Source organism: Chrysochloris asiatica, unplaced genomic scaffold (genome assembly GCF_000296735.1).
Source record: "Chrysochloris asiatica unplaced genomic scaffold, ChrAsi1.0 scaffold00053, whole genome shotgun sequence".
NCBI classification, from domain to species: domain Eukaryota; kingdom Metazoa; phylum Chordata; class Mammalia; order Afrosoricida; family Chrysochloridae; genus Chrysochloris; species Chrysochloris asiatica.
In genome coordinates this window covers 10,876,080-10,891,046 of record NW_006408571.1, presented here as the reverse complement: position 1 = coordinate 10,891,046, position 14,967 = coordinate 10,876,080, and the positions used below count along the sequence as shown (strand labels likewise).

Genomic DNA, 14,967 nt, shown 5'->3' with positions numbered 1-14,967 from the left:
GAAATAATGTTAAGGTAATAGATTGTTATTATGGATATTGGTTTCCCCTGCGTACTAATATAAACTAGAGCCACTTCGTGGGATAGGACTATCAGGAAATATTACAGAAAGCTTGTAAGCCTGGCTTCCACTTATAACGAATTGGAATACCTTTTTAAAGGGGTTCTAGAACTTGATCAGTGAAATATGCTTCTTGTGGAGCCTTTATAGAGTATGGGGCATTGGATGGATTCCTGAACCCCATGCAGAACCTTCTGAGGTGGGACATTCCCACTTGAAAGGACATGCAGACCAACCCAAAGTGGCTAGAGGAACAGAAAATACTGTTTGAAAGAAAAACCAGCAGGTAAAGGGTGGGTGGAGGAGAGAAGAAGACTGTTGGGCTATTAAAAGAACTAGCAAGCTGTTCACCGGGGAGCCGTCAAGTCACTTCAGGACAAACCCCCTTCTTTCTTTTTTTTTTTTTAATGTTTTATTGTGAATTATGTGATAGTTTACATGGGAGAACATTAGTTTTACATTCATCCTATCGTATATCGTTTCATTGCCATGGTTATAATCCCCTCCATGCATCATCAACCAACCAAAGGGTATATATTACAAGCCTGCCCCCTGGTCGTCAGCACACAGCCCCTCTCCCTCTCTGAGTCTAAAGTCCACAATTGCTCCATTTCTCCACGTCATCATCTCTACCTCCATCTCTGACATCACTGCTTCTCTGGGTAGGGTCCTGCTCTCTGCTCTTCTCCCATGATGGTCCCAGGGACCTCGGCTCCTAGACTGAAAAGTTAACCACTCCCCTCATTTTGCTACAAAACATCTACCTTTACATTTCCAACCCTCACAATCAGTCCTGATAGCAATTATTCACCATTGTACCACAAGGGACCTGTGCTGCTTTTAGAAGACAATTCCAGTCCCTGTGTGCTCTAAATCATGACATGAAAACCCACTCTTCACCCACTCCCACCACGTTCAATGGAAGTTTTGAAACACGAAGCACAAGAGCCATGTTTGTTTTACGGGCTCGGTTGAAATTTTAGTTCAAAATCTAAAATTCATACTACCACACAAGGGCACATATGACAAAGTTACAGGAAGTGCAGAGTCACCTCTAGGGCTCTCGGTTTAACTCAGTTATGGAGGGGCTGCAGCAATACCACAGTCAGTCCCATGGAGCTGCTATACGGTTACTATGTGTAACTACAGAACAACAAAATTCAACTGGTCCGCACAAGAATAAGGCTCACAGCCTCAATCTTATGTGGCACCTGATTTTTCTATCACTGCTGTCGAGTCTACACTGACTCGTGGCAACCATATAGGACAGAGCAGAACTGTCCCTTAGAATTTCCATGATTGTAAATCTTTAACAGAAGTAGATTGCCACATCTTTCTCCTGCAGAACGGCTGGTGGTTTTGAACCTTGAGGCTAGCAGCCCAATGCTTAACCCACAGTGCTACCAGGGAGCTTTTGACCTTGATTTGCTGTTGTTGTTAAGTGTTGTGCTATCGGTTCCAACTCACAACAACTCTGTATAGGGTTTCTGAGGTGTGGCTGGTGAGTTTGATCCACTGACCTTGCAGTTAGTCACCTTGAAAACTGACTCCTCAAATCAGCAAACTGAAGCCTCTGGGTTTTTGCCAATTAAGATTATGAAAAAAGCCATCAATATGAGGAGTTTGGGAAGTTTTTACTTCTCTTGATGTTTTCCTCTCACTTGCACTGGCATTTTACAGAAAATGAATGAGCTAAAAATTATTTCTTGGGATTATGATTGCAACACTTGCTCTGGGATAAGGTTTAAGTATGCTGTTAAGTGCCATCGAGTCGGTTCCGACTCACAGCGACCCTGGACAGGGTTTCCAAGGCTGTAAATCTTTACAGAAGCAGAGAGCCTCATCTTTCTCCCGCAGAGCAGCTGGTAGTTTCAAACTGCTGACCTTGTGATTCATAGCCTAATTCGTAACCACTATGCTACCAGAGCTCCTTACGTTTAAGTATACCTGTATGTAAATAATGATAAACTAGTCAGGGTGTAGTCAGGGTTGCTTGTCTCTTGAATCATGCTGCCAATGATATTAGGTGTACTATCCTAGGGACATTGTTGCTAGAATCTCTTTTCTCAGGTTGCTAATGCTTTGAAAAAGGACCCTGGCTTTGGAGCACAGTTTTATTTTTATACAGTACTTTAACAATTAAGATTGCTGTGGCCTGGGTTAGCCAAGAGGAAGAGAGCTTGTAACAGACTTAAAACACTTAACAAGAGGTATCAGATTAAGATTTGAAAGCTTCAAGAGTGTTACAGAGTGGACACTATCTGAGAGCTTACAGTGCAGTCTGTAAGCACTAAGGCACTAAGATACTTGAAGTAGCTATGAAGGAAAATTCTACATTGCAAAGATTTGCTATGGCCAGCTGCCAGCCCAAGTCCCCAAGTTAATGAATTAGCTCAACTTCCTATCATAAAAATGTCAAAATGGTTGAATGTGAAACTGATGATGTGCCCTGTAAACTTTCATTCAATCCACAATAAAAACCTTAAAAAAAAAAAAAAGTCAAAATGCTTTACACCTAGTTAAATGGAGGGGGAAAGTCTGCTTTATTGATTTTATCTATCTATCTTGCTCTGTAGCTGTAAAGCAAAGTTACAGCTGACATCTAGGTCAACTGGCATAACATAGCTCATAAAGATAATGTTCTGGGTTGGTGAGTAGACTGGCCATCTAAGAGACAACTATTGTTTACTACTTATCTGAAGCAAAGGACAGAGAAGGAAACCAAAGACTCAAGGAAGCACTTAATTCATAGCATTATGGAGTCCTGGTGTGGCACAGTGGGATAATGCACAGGACCACAAGGTCTGTTTGAACTGCAAGGTTAGTGGGTAAAATACACCAGCCACGCCTTGGAAACCAACCCCACGGCACTTAAGAACCAGATGGTGCCTGGCTACCATTACTGACAGCTCTGACCAGACACACAATCCAAGTTAGAATAGGAGAAAAACCAAGAACAAAATTTAAATTAATAAAAAAGATCAGACTTACTGGACTAATAGAAACTGAAGGAACCCCCAAGACTAGCGCCCTGTTGTTGTTAAATCTCAAGTCAGTTATGTATGTATACAAATGGCTGCTGTGTTTGAACTGCTGGCCTTGTGGTTAGCAGATCAGTGCTTATCCTAATAGTTAATAGCCACACCAGGACACTATTCTCTAAGACACCCTTTTAATCTGGAATTGAAGTCACTCCCAGAAGTCACCGTTCAGCCAAATAATACACCAGCCAATAAAGTAAACAATAACATCCATGAGGAATGTGCTTCTTAGAACTTTCAATCACTATGTAAGACAACATTTGCCCCAAAGCGAAGATGACCAGGCAAGAAAGAGCACAGCAATTAGAGAAAAGGAAATTGGGAGAATGCTGACACAATGCAGGAATATCAATGTCACAGAACAATGTGAATATAAATTATTGAATTATAAACTACACACAAAGGAACAAGAATCAAGATTTCTCATCAGCAACACTAAGAGCTAGAAGAAAGTGAAATAAAACCTTCAGAGTTCTAGGTAAAAGATGTTTGCAGCCTTGAATTCTCTACCCAAAAGTGAAGGCAGAAAAAAAAGTTACAAATATTTACAACATAAAACAATGACTATACATTTATATATAACTGAGCTTAGAGATCAAAAGGTTGAGAAATAAGTCACTGAAGAGATAGCATTTAAGCACAGTCTAGAAGTAAATAGATTCTAACAGACAAATAACTTTCAGTATGGTGAGAATGAGAAGAGTATTTAAGGCAGAGAAAACCATTCATGAGAAAAAGTCCACATATAGATTATGTACAAAGTATGTTAACAGATTGGTTTGCAGGAAGCATGGAAGAGACAGAGCACCAAGGTGCCAAAACCTTATGTCTAGATTTGATTAAATAAGGATTGGTGAACGCTGAAAGCTTTTTGAACAGGGATGTAACAATTTAAAACTGTAACTTAGGAGTATTATTTGGGAAACTGTGAAAAATAGAAGGAAAATACTGCAAGCAGAGAAGCCAATTAAAGAGGCTTCTGCAATAGCCCAGGTGAAAAATAAGGAAGTGAACTGGAATGGCAAGGGTGAGAAACATGGCAGAAAGAAAAACATTACCTAACTTAAGTGACTAAGAAGCTAATGAGAACTTTTACAGAGAACAGAAAGAGCAAGTTAAGAAGGGCCGTGCGGATTCATTTAGGGTAAGGCACAGACATCCAGGAATACAAAATCTAACAGATTATACAATGCATCCAACCGAGTGTATGTATATACATACACATGTTGTTGTTAGGTGCCATCAAGTCAGTACCAACTCATAGCGACCCTATGGCACAACAGAACGAAACACTGCCCAATCCTGTACTAACCTCACAATCTCTACTACACATTTGACCCACTGCTGCTGCCACTGACTGTGCCAATCCATCTCACTGAAGGTCTTGCTCTTTCCTGACCTTCCATTTTACCAAACATGATATCCTTCTGTAGGAACTAGTCCCTCCTGATAAGATGTCTGAAGTATGAGAAACAAAGTCTGGCCATCCTGGATTCCAAGGAGCATTCTGGCTGTACTTCTTCCAACACAGATTTGTTTGTTCTTTTGGCAGTTCATAGTACTTTTAATGTTCTCCTTCAACTCCATAACTCAAACTCATCAATTTTTCAATGGTCTTCCTTATTCACTGTCCAACTTTCACATGCGTGAGGTTACTGAAAATACCATGGCTTGGATCAGGCGTACCTTTAGTCTTCAAGCTGACATCTTTGCTCTTCAACAGTTTCAAGAGGTCTTGTGCAGCAGGTTTGCCTAATGCCATATGTCATTTTCTGACTGTTTCCATTAATGTTGGTGGTTGGACCTAGCAAACTGAAGTCTTTGACAACTTCAATTTTTTCTCCATTTGTATGGATATGGATATTGTTTATTGGCCAAGTGGTGAGGATTTTTGTTCTTTACATTGAAGTGCAACCCATACAGAAGGCTGTGGTCTTTGATCTTTATCAATAAGTATTTTAAGTACTCTTCGCTTTTAGCAAGCAAGGTTATATCATCTGCATATCACAGGCGGATACTGAGTCTTCCTCCAAACCCTGATGCCACATTTTTGTTTTTGCCATATAATCCAGATTCTTGAATTATTTGCTCAGTCTATAAACGGAATTGTTGCTGTTCCTGTTAAGTGTTTGTCGAGTCAATTCTGACTCTTAGCAGCCCTGTATAGGGTTTTCTAGGACCAGTTGGTGGGCCTGAACCACCAACCTTATGATTCAAACCAACCTTGTCCAGCACATTAACCCACAGCGCCACACCAAGACCAGATTGAATAAATATGGTCAAATAATACAATCCTGACACACAACTTTCCTAATTTTAAACCACTCAGTCAGTGCTCCCTTGTTCTGTTCAAACAACTGCCATTTTGGTCTATGTATAGGTTCCTCATGGCACAATTAAGTGTTCCGGAGTACTCATTCTCCATGTTGTCCGTAGCTTACCATTATCTACAAAAATGAAAGCCTTTGTGTAGTCAGTAAAGCACAAGTAAACATCTGTCTAGTATTCTCTGCTTTCAACCAACATCCATCTGACATCAGCAATGCTATCCCTTGTTTTACACCCTCTTCTGAATCCAGCCTGAACCTCTGAAAGTTCTGTCAGTGTATGGTTGCAGTCGTTTTTGTGCTACCTTTAGCAAAATTTTATTTGCATGTGATATTAATGATACATTCTGATGATTTCACATTCTGTTGGGTAACCTCTCTTTGGAATGTGCACAAATATGGATCTCTTCCAGTCAGTTGGTCAGGTAGTTGTCTTCCATAGCAGATGAGTGAGTGCTTCCAGTGCTGCATTAGTTTCTTGAAAGATTTCAATTTGTACTCTATTCCCAGAGTCTTATTCTTTGCCAATGCCTTCAATCACATTGGACTTCCTTCAGTATTATTGGCTCTTGATTATATGCTATCTCTTGAAAAGGTTGAACACTGACCATTTCTTTTTGGTACAGTGACTGTGTATTCCATCTATCTTTTGATGCTTTCTAAATCATACAATATTTTGACCATCCAATCCTTCAATACCACAAGTCAAGGCTTGAATTTTTTTCATCAAGTTCCCTCAGCTTGAGAAATTCTGTGCGTGTTCTTCCCTTTTAGTTTTCTAACTCCAGTTCTTTGCACATTTTGTTAAAATATTTGACTCTGGCTTCTGGAGCTGGAAAATTTCTATCAGCTCTTTTACCTCATTTCTTCCATTTGCTTTAGCATCTCTATGCTGGAGAGCAAGTTTCAGTATCTCTTCTGACATCTATTTTAGTCTCTTCCTTCTTTCTTGTCTTAATGACCTTTTGGTTTCTTCATGTATGATGTTCTTGATATCATTCTACAACTATTCTGGTCTTTGGTCTTTAGTGTCTAATGTATCTAATCTGTTCTTCAGAGGATCTCCAATTCAGGTGAGATATGTTCAAAGTCATATTTTGGCTCTCATTAACTTGTTTTAATTTTCTTTAGCTCCAGTCTGAACTTGAATATGAGCAATTGATGGTCTGTTCCACAGTCTTCCCCAGCCTTGTTTGGCTGATGATATTGAGCTTTTCCACATTCTGTTTCCTCAGATGTAGTCAATTTGATTTCTGTGTATTCCATTTGCTTCGGTCCCTGTGTACCGTCATCTTTTGTTTTTAAAAAAAGGTATTTGCAATGAAGTCGTCACTGGTCTTGCAAAATTCTATCAGGTGAGCTCTAGCATCATTTCTACCATCAAGGCCATACTTTCCAACTATTGGATCCTTCCTCTTTGTTTCTAATCTTTGTATTCCAATCGCCAGTAATGATCAATACATCTTGATTGCATGTATAATCAATTACAGACTGAAGAACCTGGTAGAATTCTTCAGTTTCATCATCACTGGCTTTAGTGGATGGTGGGTAAATTTTAATTAATAGTGGTATTAACTGGTTTTCCCTGTAGGCATATGGATATTATACTGTCACAGACAGTATTGCACTTCAAAACAGATCTTGGTATGTTCTGTTTGATGATGAATGCAACACCATTCCTCTCCAATTTGTCCAGGTATAATAAACCATGTGTTTGTCAGATTCAAAATGGTCAATACCACTATAGTACCTAGGATATCGATGTTTATGTGTTCCATTTCATTTTTTACAATTTCCAGTTTTCCTGGATTCACACTTCATATATTTCATGTTCCGATTATTAATGGTTGCTTACAGCATTTTCTCTTCATTTTGAGTTGTGCCCCATCTGCAAATGAAGGTCCCAAAGGCTTTACTCCATTCAAATTACAGTCAACTCTACTTTGAGGAGGCAGCTCTTCTCCAGGTGCATTTTGAGTGCCTTCCAACTCAAGGGACTCATCTTCCAGCACTGTATCTGACGATATTCTGGTGCTTTTCAGCATATTTCAATATTCAGTGCCCTAGTGCTGATGGTGTTCCACTGAGATTCATAAGGTTTTCAGTGATTTCATATTCAGAAGTATCCATCTCTTCTTCTTCCTAGTCTGTCTTCATCTGAAAGCTCATCTGAAACCTATCCACCATGGGTGTCCTTGCCGGTATTTAAAATACCCATGGCACATTTTCCACAATCACAGCAACATGCAAGTCAACACAGTATGACAAACTGACAGACAAGTGATGGCCACACATGTATATGTACACATACACACATATATAAATATGTGTATGTTTATGTGTATGAAAAGATGAGCCTGTCAGTAATAGGCGCTATAAGAAATACAAATGAGAGGTATGAGAATGCCTTTCTCTATTTCACTACGCATCAAATTTTTATTTAATTTTTAAGCACACAAAACTGTAACTAAAAATTACCACTTACCTGTACTTCTCTGACAACCTGCAAACAATCAGGCAGGGAGAAGCCAATAGGTAGACCAACTTTAGCTGGTGTTTTGAATTTGTCTCCTATCTTAAATGGAACATCATCAAGGTAACTGACAGTCCCTACAATCAAAAATAAAGTACAAAATATGAGCAAAGAACTTCATTGTTTGTTTTGCCATAATCTTATGTCTAGTAAAAACATATTAATTAATGCTATCCTAAGACTAGAAGTTACTAAGAGCTCCTACTCTGATTATTTATCTTTCCCTGACCCCATTTGATCTTAAGAGTTTATTTTCAATTTCACTTAATTTAACATCAAAGTACTCACGTGGCCAAATGTCCAACCCCAATCCATTAACCCTCCACTCTCCCCTACTAGTATTCGCCTCCTGGCTCACTGCACCTGGTCACAATGTCCTCCTTTCTGTTTCTCAAATATGGCAAGCACATTCCCATTTCAAAATTTTTGTACTAGCTGCTTCCCTCTATCTAGAATATTCACGTATTCACATGACTTACTGCTTTACTTTCACAAAGATTTTGTTCAAACGTTACTTATTTAGTAACACCTATCACCATAACTGAAATTCTCAAATGACCTGTACCTCAGAACTCTCAAAGTACCATCAATTTCTCCCCAATTCATGATCTTTACACATTACACTTAGGATATTCTAACCTATAATTTACTTTTTAATTATAGTAATTATTATCTGACTTGCCCAATGGAATGTAAGCTCCTTGTAGCTAAGCATTTACTAAGTCTATTTTGTCAATGATGTATTCTCAAAGCTTACAGCACTGCCTGGATTCTATTCCTCCTACTTGACTAGGATTTTTCTACTTAGGAGAGAATTATTTTTAAACGAAGACAAAAAATTATTTTAGATTTTAAAAAATGAAAAAGAACACTACATTTTGGAGCTAATGTAGAAACACACTGAGCTCATGAAAAAGAGAAAATCAGACAAGACAACAGGAATCTGATTAAGATTATCAGGAGACATGGCCATACACAATCAAATTGCTTTAGTGCCTAAAGATTCTTTACTTATCCTGAGTAATAATGAAAGAACAGGCACACATCATCTACTTAACTCAGCAGTCAAGATAAAATAAAGTTTTCCTCTTGTATATGACTCCCACTAGCTGTACAACCCAAACTGAATCATGGTTACTTTTGTACACCAGATCTGGGGCTGACTTCCTGACAGAACTATCATTAACAATTAAACATAACAATTAAACAAATTAAATTTTGCTTTTTAAAAACTGTTGCAACAGTGCCATCAAGTCAGTTCCAACTCACAGTGATCCTGTATAGACTTTCTGAGGAGCAGCTGGTGGTTTGAACTTGTGGTTAGCAGTCCACACAGGAGTCCTTTTAAATATTTAGCAACTGTGTGGATCACAACAAGCTATGGATAACACTGCAGAGAATGGGTATTCCAGAACATTTAATTGTGCTCATGAGAAACCATTACACAGACAAAGTCGTTCATACAGAACAAGGGGACACTGAATGGTTTAATATCAGGAAAGGTGTGCACTAGGGTTGTATTATTTCACCACACTTATTCAATCTATATGCTGAGGAAAAAAAATCAAGAAGCTGGATTGCGTAAAGAACAACATGGCATTAGGATGGGAGGAAGACTCATTAACAACCTGCGACATACAGGTGATAAAACTTTGCTTGTTGAAAGCAAAGAGGACTTAAAATACTGATGACAATCAAAGACCACAATCTTCAGTATGACTGCACTTCAATGTAAAGAAAATAAAAATCCTCACCACTTGTCCAATAAATTATGACAAATGGAAAAAAAGACAGAAGTTGTCAAAGACTTCATTTTGCTGGGATCAACCATCTACACTCATGGAAGCAGCAATCAGGAAATCAAATAACATTATTGCATTAGGCAATTCTGCTGCACAAAACCTCTTTAAAGTGTTGAAGAGCAAAGTTGTCAATTTGAAGACTAAGGTGTGCCTGAACCAAGCCATAGTATTTTCAGTAACTTCATATGCATGCAAAATTTAGACAGTGAATAAGGAAGACTGGAAAAAATTAATTCATCTGAGGTATAGTGTTGAAGGAGAATATTAAAAGCACCACAAACTGCCAAAAGAACAAACAAATCTGTGTTGAAAGAAGTACAGACAGACATGGCGGTGGTCTGGAGGCTGAGTGTTGTCTGCGGTGCTCAAGGAGCCTGAACTCTCTCTGTTCCTCTGAACTCCAGTGATCAGACCTAGCTCTTATCTCAGCATTTCTCCAGGACCGGTCTACTCCAGGAGAGCAGCACATTCACCTGTCCCCAAGGCTGCATCTCTCCATTGGACTGGTGAGAGGGTTGTCAGTGTTTTGCTCCTGGGCCTGCGCCCAGCTGCCTATTTGAATCCTTGTTCTCAATGGACTACTCTCTAGCTGCAGTGCTCCCTCTCCATGGTCACTGGGGCCTGGGACAGGTTGTTACTGACTATATCCATGAGGATGCACCACTGAAAGCTGCCAAGGCTGGCCTCCTGGCACTCTTGGCTTTAACCTTTGGTGGTCTGTGCAATTTCAACTATCATGATGTAAGGCATCTGCAAAGCTGTTGCCATGCTGTGGAAGCTCTGACTTTTGACTTAGTCCCTTAAAAAATAATTGTACACCTCTCTGCCTTTGCTCTGTCACCCTATTCAACTATCAATAAGAAGGAAATAACAGATGTCCATTGATAAGGCAACCCTCTTCTAATCACTTGATTCTTTTCACAATTTAATCTTGGAGGAAAAGGCTTGAGAGGAATTATTATTCACAGAATACTGAGACTGCCTTCCATATTCTGGTGAGATAATGGGATTGTCTCCTAGCTTTTTAGAAGACTCATAACAAAACACTGAATATGAGCGTGTGCCTTTTATCAATCTAATAATGGGAATTTAACTTGTTACTATCAGCATATTACGATCATACCTCTTCGATATTTGTTCTAGGAATGATGGACAATGGGAATGTTCGTTAACTTGTAAGTAAAGATTTTGCAGAAATTTTTAACTGTCTTAAATTTTTGGAAACATCCTCCTCTGTTTTTCATGCTCTTCTGTTGAAGCTTCGTTACATGTCCTAGTAAAACTTTAAAATGAGGGAATGTCTCCCTAATTTCTGAATTTCAGGAGGTAAAGCTTGGAGAATGTTTGAATATAGAGAAGTTCCATTCCCTGTAGATGTATTAAAATATAGATGGCAAACTGAGACATATCCTTCAAATATCCTTAAATAATCTGCCAACAAATACAAAACTAAAAAGTAACAAACTGCTATCTTCTTTCTTTGGGCATCTCTAATGTGAAAATGTATTCTATGAAAACAAAAAAATTTTTTTTAATTAAATGATACATAAAAAAACAAAAAGGAAGTATAGCCAGAATGCTCCCTGGAAGCCAGTATGGTCAGACTTATGTCTTTCATACTTCAGACATATGTTCAGGAGGTAGCAGTCCCTGGAGAAGGCTAACATATTTGGTAAAATGAAGGGTCAGAGAAAAAGAGGAAGACCTCAACGAGATGAACTGGTACAGTGGCAGCAGCAATGGGCTTAAGCGTAAGAACAACTGTGAGGATGGATTGAGAGAATGGTGCAGGATCGGGCAGCGCTTCGTTCTTTTGTGCACAGGGTCACTATGAGTAGGAAGCAATTTAACAGCACCTAACAACAACAAGGCAATTACTTCTTAGCCTTACGGGAGTGTATTTTATTGGGTGTCAATGGTCACAGAATAAGACTATTATACCTCTTCCTGAAAATTACATCTATGAACTCTGTAGCAGTTAAGACTTTTTATCAAAGTCAGGATATTTGTAATTTTGTCATCATTCTCCTTTTCCTGAGGTAAATAATCCTCTGATATACTTTAATTCCTCCATCACTGCTCCCACCCTTAAGAAGTTAAGTCACTCTTTCCTATCTAGCTTCTAGACAGAATTAAAGCAGGTTAAAGCAGGTTAATGATCTCTCACTCAGCTAGCAAAATAAAGCCACAACTGTGTTTGATTTAATAACTTATCTGGAATACTGTTGTTCCTATTAAGTGCCATCGAGATGGTTCCGACTCATAATGACTCTATATAAGGTTTCCAAGAACAGCTGGACAACCTCTCAGTTAGTAGTCCAATGCTTATCCTACAGCATCAGGAGCCTAGCCATGAATAATGAACAGCAACTGGGAAAATTTCCAAGTATAGTCACACCTCCCCATACGTGCTGTTTTCTCATCTGGCAATGTCTATCACGTCCCCACCCGTATTTAATTTCTAGTCCTTTAAGAATGTGGTCAAGAGACTGCAAAGGATCAGAGTACGCTGGGTTGAGTAATTAGGTGTTTAGAATGAAGTTTCTCCTATCGATTGGTCCTTCAAGTCACTGTTTCTGGAGCTATTCCTCTGTTCCCTGACAAAAGCCTAGAAGAAAATGATTTGGTATTTGTTAAAAGATACTTAGAAACCTTTTATGGCTACCATGTGGAAAGAATTCCAATAACAAACATGCAAGTCAATGGAAAATAAAACCCAGGAAATGCAGTAGTTCTTGGAGCTAAAAGTGACCAGGCAACTGGATACATCTAATCTGGTAATGATGCAAGCCCCTCAGATGGTGCGTCTGAAGTGCATCATTACAACACCAGGGAGGCCAGTATGGAAGAAACATCTTATCACCTACAAAACCCAAAATGATACTCCTGACAAGGTGCTAGAGGATGTTAACCAGCCAGATGCCAACCAGAATGCTTTTCAAGTATGGAGTGGACCCCTTGAAGTTCAGGAAGATTAACATGGGTGAGGCCAACACTATGATCTATTTATTTTACACATGGGGCCCATGGAGACTTTGGTCCTTTTAACAACAGAGGTGAAATCACAGCCCATGCTTTTGCACCTATAACTAGTATTGGAGGAGACACACATATAGATGGAGAAGAAATCCAAAGGTACAAACTTGTTTCTTGCTGTTGATGAAACTGATCATTCCTTGGGTCTCAGACATTCCAATAATTCAAATGTTTCCCACCCACAGTTATGTCGACATCAACATACTTCCCCCCTTTCAATACCAGTGACATATATGGCATTCAATACCTTTATGGATGCCAAAAAAAGTACCAACCCATCTACTAGCAGTACAGAATCGATTGCCTGTGGTTCCCAACTTGAGTTTTGATGCAGTCACTACAATTGGAAACAATCTTTGTCTTTAAAGACAAATTCTCTGGTGGAAGTTTCCTGGGTTACCAAGGAGTTCTGTTAATTTAATTTCCTCCTTAAGGCCAACCTTGCCTCTGTCAGTTGAGCTGCTTATGAAATCAGAGCCAGAAATCAAGTTGTTCTTTTTAAAGATGACAAGTACTAGCTAAACGGCAATTTAAGACCACAGGCAAACTATTTCAAGAGCACATGTTATCTGGGCTATCCTGATTTTTTAAAAAATTGACTCAGTTATTTTTAACCCATTTATCAGTAACAATTCTCTGTAGATAATCAGTAGCAGAGGTATGATGAGAGGGGACAATTTATGGACCATGGTTATGCCAAATTGATAATCAAGAGCTTCCCAGGAACTGGACCTAATGTTGATGCAGTCTTCTATTCTAAAAGACACTACACTATTTCTTCCAAGAATATAACCAACTTGAATATGACATCCTATTCCACCATGTCACTAAATAGACTGAAAAGTAATTACTAGAAATGGCATATTTATGTTGTTGTTGTTGGTAAGTGCCGTCAAATTGGTTCTGACTCATAGCAACCTGTATAGGGTTTCCGAAGAACAGTTGGTGAGTATGAACTGCCAACCTTGAGGTTCAAACCGTCCTTCAGTCCAGTGCATTATCCTGCAGCGCCACACCAGGATTCCAGATATGTTCATAGCATTTGTCCATTCACTTCAGGTTACAAAGTATTACTAAAATTAAGAATTTTCACATTTGAAAACCTTGGATATAGTCATTTCATTGTCAATTTTTGCTTAATTCTGAGTTTGAAAATAGATACCTTCAAAGGCCAAGAGAGTATCTTTTAGAGAATGCTTTAGTTCAAGTTAGTTCCTTGGACTAGTACCTTGGATCTAGTTACTTCTCTCTTACTTACAATTACGAAATGGTTTTTAATGAGCACTTAACTGTTTCAGCAAGAATATTTAAATTCTTAAAAGTAAAAACAGAATACATTTAAAACTTTAGAAATAACAATTAAGAAAGTAAACTGCTTAAATGGCATGATGTAACTTAACTGTTGTTGGTATTGACTTTCTTAACCCTATAAAACACAATTTTTTTTTTCTGAAAAAGATTTTTTTTTTTTTTTTTTTTTAAATAAAACAGTCAAGAACTACCATCTCAATCTCAGAACAAGCAGTTCACACCACCACCATCTAAGGATTTACCACTCTATAATATTAGTGGGTTATTTCCTTATCCTTCTTCTGGTGTGGCACTGCAGGATACAGTACGAGGATCATAAGGGTGGTATGAACCACAAAGTCAGAAGTTCAAGCTCACCAACCACTCCTCGGAAACCCTACACAGGGTTGCTATGAGTCGGAATCAATTCAACAGCAGTGAACAACAACAAACAACAGGGGATGTGAGTCCTGGTGTGGTACTGTAGGATCAACATTGGACTGTTAACCACAAAGTATGCAATTCAAACCCACCACTTCTCCTTGGAAATCTGTTTCTCAGATGATATGACCTTAATAAATAAAAAACAAATCAAGAAGACAAGGTCTTATATTTTCTTTTGTATTCAACTCTCATCTTCACTCCAACTCACAATCAATTAATATTTATTTAAAGTTAAAATTATTTACCTAAAATGCCCTGTCTTAGTCATTATTTTTTATTCCATTTTCCACAAACTTTTTTTACACTTTTTGTTGTGAATTTACAGGGACCATAAGTTTTATACTCAACAAATCATATACTTTACAACATTACAGTGATTATAATCCTCTTACTGTACCATCAGTTAACAAGTGTTCATCTCTATTTCTTTTAAC

The 14,967-nt window shown here is 38.5% G+C and overlaps 1 protein-coding gene and 1 pseudogene across 3 annotated transcripts in view; one reads left to right on the top strand and one right to left on the bottom strand.

Annotated features, from left to right (window-relative positions):
• UBAP1 (ubiquitin associated protein 1) overlaps positions 1 to 14,967 on the bottom strand; it is a 62,965-nt gene that overhangs the window by 9,564 nt on the left and 38,434 nt on the right. For 2 of the 3 annotated variants that reach the window (XM_006863043.1, XM_006863042.1), the window contains one exon: positions 7,914 to 8,038. The exons of the other annotated variant lie outside the window; for it this stretch is intronic. Coding sequence is in view for 1 of the 2 variants with exons in the window: in XM_006863042.1 (XP_006863104.1) it covers positions 7,914 to 8,038 (125 nt within the window). In the remaining variant the exon portion in view is untranslated. The remainder of the gene's footprint in view (positions 1 to 7,913; positions 8,039 to 14,967) is intronic. 3 annotated transcript variants of the gene reach the window in all.
• On the top strand, positions 10,091 to 10,547 carry LOC102821151 (annotated as a pseudogene).